General features: G+C 43.0%; 1 protein-coding gene across 1 annotated transcript; it reads left to right on the forward strand.

Annotated features, from left to right (window-relative positions):
- Positions 1-7: 7 nt before the first annotated feature.
- On the forward strand, positions 8-3,343 carry faxdc2 (fatty acid hydroxylase domain containing 2). The gene is made up of 9 exons (XM_088398831.1): positions 8-128; positions 280-314; positions 944-1,041; positions 1,124-1,227; positions 1,395-1,516; positions 2,074-2,279; positions 2,342-2,447; positions 2,509-2,675; positions 2,760-3,343. The coding sequence occupies exons 2-9, from the start codon at positions 282-284 to the stop codon at positions 2,914-2,916; spliced, it is 993 nt and encodes a 330-aa protein (XP_088254957.1). The 5' UTR covers positions 8-128; positions 280-281; the 3' UTR covers positions 2,917-3,343.
- Positions 3,344-3,664: the final 321 nt, after the last annotated feature.

Genomic DNA, 3,664 nt, shown 5'->3' on the forward strand with positions numbered 1-3,664 from the left:
GCTGACCCGCAACGAGCCAATGAGAGTCGAGCTCATTGACAGCGCCTGTCAACAAAGCGGTTAAAAGCCTGCTGCCCAGGCTGTGACGCACAAGACTCAACATTGCGCAGGATAAACACGCGATTCAGGTGAGCTACTTCAACCTGGCCTCACTTGCTTTTAAAACACTGAAGATATAATAAATATAGTGCACTTTGATGATCTATAAAGGATCACTTTTTTTTTCAGTTTGAGAAAGTCTAAAATAGACCATTACTAATTATTTATTGGTGTTCACAGTCATGAGGGAAGCACCAACACGCAGCAGCAGACAGGTAAGTTCTTCTTCAAATAAAAAATGTAGTGACTCAGTTTGTCATCCAACGAGTATATATACTCAACAAAAAGGTGGGATGAAAAAGAGAGGCAAAACATGGAAGTGGCCACTGAGGGGATTGTCATCAATAGGTTGCAAAGGAATGGAGACTGGAAGGGTCACTGAAGAGTGCTTTTTAGGTTCACCCTGAAATGACACCCTTGTGTATTTTTAAACCCATCATTTACATCCCGGCAAACATCCTTACACAATAGCTCGGCCAAGTGTGTTTTCCTGTTTTTGCCACCGCATCAAATAACAGACACACTTACATAACGCCACGAAATTGAGTTAACTTATATTGAGTCACGAAGGGCTTCACCAGAATTTGAAAAAATTAATACCATGTCCTGGTCTAAATTTCCAATCTCTGCAAGGAAAAAAAAGTTTTGAGAAACCCAATCTGGGAAAAAGATCTACCCCCCCTTCCAGGATGATCAGGCGACACGAGATGCAGGCCACATTAATCACATGTTCTGACATGCTTGAGAACGAGTCCCTGTAATGAATTGAAAAATTGTCATTTGAGATTGAAGTGAGTGGAGCAGTTGATTCTCCATCATCTTGCTTCATTTTCTGTCCTTGCAGGAGTCGTCGGGAGGACTATGGGATTCCGTGAAGAAAGCCGCCGTCGTCATCGGGTCCGGAGTTCTGCTCCTGGCCGCGTTCGGTAATTCATTGACATGGTGCGAACTTAATTCTTTTTGAACTATGTGAATGATAATTATGGCCATTGTGGTCTAACAAAGTTTTGGCTCTCTGCTGCAGGCATCTTCAAAAGTTTTGGGGAGCTTCGGGAGACTTTTGGCAGAACTTGTGGACCAAACTCTACGTGATGTTTGAGGGCCACAATGAGGCTTTATTCTACATGGGTAAGGAGCATCAGTTGGACTTTTTTGTTTGTTTGTTTCAAAAACTATCTTGGGAAAGTCTCTTTTAATCAGGTGTTATCTATGGGAGGAGAATTACGTCATACGTGTGTTGATCATAAAGTGTATTGCCCGAGATTAAAGATAATCTTGATTTATGACATCACCAGGCACGATGCTAGTGCCCACTGTGGTGTTCTGGGGCTTCAACGCTGCGCTACTAGTGGCGGACATCACCGGGAGGCCGTCCTTCATCACCCGCTACCGCATCCAAGCCGACAAGAACAACCCGGTAGGATTTCAAATAGTCTCAATCCATTGACGGCCAATGTGATGCAACCACGTCTGCCATACTTGCGGTGCGCTCGTAAACATCTGCTCAGTCAGAGTTGAGTCACTCACAAAGTTGCTCGGCGAGTTTATTTTTAGCCCAATTGATTAAAACGATTAAAAGTCGTACAGCTCGTACTGTAGACTTGAATTGCAATTTTTAAGAGAGCAAATAAATGTTTGAGGGCTACATAGCTGATTTATCATTAAATAAGGTGCTGAAGTGAAAAATGAATATATAGAAAAATATTTTAAAAAATTCTAACTATAGTCAGAATAGCTTAACATTTTACAAAAAAATATAAAAATATTGTGCATTTGTTTTTAGCCTGGTTGCTCCCGTGTCAAAGTCCTCCGTTTGACTATCGCCGTTGTTGTTGTTGTCTAACATAGATAACGAGCTGATAACGTGTGCCCGTAGGTCAATATCTGAGCGTTATCAAAGTATTGATTGAGCTTGCACTTATTTTTCTTGCCTACGTTGCGCAATTTAAACTCAAGACGCTCGGCTGTGTGCAGGTGGAGCCGGAGAAGCTGCGTCACGCTTTGAAGACGGTACTGTTCAACCAACTGTTCATCTCCGCGCCCACCGTGGTGGCTGCTTACCACTTAAGCAGCTGGAGAGGAGACCCCTGCGGCCCTCAGCTGCCAACCTTCCACTGGGCCCTCGCCGAGCTCAGCGTCTTCTCCATCCTGGAGGAGGTTCTCTTTTACTACTCGCACAGGTAAGACAACAAAATGTGATATACTCTTGGACGTGAACTTACTTTTGATGTCTTCCCGTTAGGCTGTTCCACACTCCCAACCTTTACAAGCGTTTCCACAAGCAGCACCACGAATGGACCGCTCCGATCGGCCTGGTCGCCACCTACGCTCATCCCCTGGAACATATCGTGAGTCAGAGGCGCTACAGAGTTCGGAAATGTGAATTTCTTAATTTATTTGTGTTGTTAGTTCTCCAACCTGCTGCCAGTGGTGATCGGGCCGGTACTGCTGGGCTCGCACATTTCCACCACGTCCATGTGGTACTGTCTGGCGCTGGTTAGTACCACCATCTCCCACTGCGGGTACCACCTGCCCTTCCTGCCCTCGCCAGAATTCCACGACTTTCACCATCTCAGGTGAGTCACCTGTGGAACTTTGCAGGTTGCTGTGACATGTTAAAAAGTAAAACACAAGTGACACACTTTTTTTTTTTCCCCAAGATTCAACCAGTGTTTTGGTGTGTTTGGCGTGCTGGACCGCCTGCACGGCACCGACAGCAAGTTCCGGCAGAGCAAGCAATACGAACGGCACACTTTGCTCACCGGACTCACCCCGCTCAGTGAAAGCATCCCCGACACCCCCAAGAAGGGCCAGTGACCGCCCAATTAGATTTTATCACCTTTTAAAACCTGTTGATCGGTTTTAAAAATCCCCATATTTTTTAATTGACTTTGCACTAAGATTGTTTTTACTGACTGAGGTTCATTCAGTAGGGTTCTGGTAACTTTCTGTGAAACTAATGTGGGCCCTAGTGGCTGCGAGAGGAACTACATGAGGGTAAAAAATACCTTGACGTTGCACAATTCTACAATTACAAGCAAATTAGGGAGGAAGAGAATCACTTGTAGCACACCACTAAAATGTTTGAGACATTTGATCATCGGAACTGCCCGACAAGACATTGTGTGCATGTTTGAACATGATGAAATTGAACTTTCATGAACCATTTTATGAACTTTGTCTACTTGCTGCTCTTTTTTTTTTGTAATGACAAATCTCGAAATAAATGTTTACTTTGGCACAACGTCTGGAAATGATGACTCAGCAGGCAAGGTTTTTTTTGAGGGTTTTTTTGTCCGTTTTGTGTTTTTTTTCTTTATTAAAGGAAAAAAAAAGCATAATTACTACAAATTACAAATAACACTAATAATAGCCAATCACATCAGCCTACAAAGCAGATAGTGAATATTAAATGTTATAATACAAGTTCTCATTCAAGTAGTTTACATTTTTCCGTTTTATATTTTTTTTCCAGGCGTTTTCACATTTTTTTTCCTCATGACAAGCCTAAAGATATTTTGAGTGATGCAGTGAACAATTTCAAAGCTTCATATAGATTTTGTTG

This window comes from Syngnathus floridae, chromosome 15 (genome assembly GCF_059516105.1).
Source record: "Syngnathus floridae isolate MCC-2025c chromosome 15, RoL_Sflo_1.0, whole genome shotgun sequence".
NCBI classification, from domain to species: Eukaryota; Metazoa; Chordata; class Actinopteri; order Syngnathiformes; family Syngnathidae; genus Syngnathus; species Syngnathus floridae.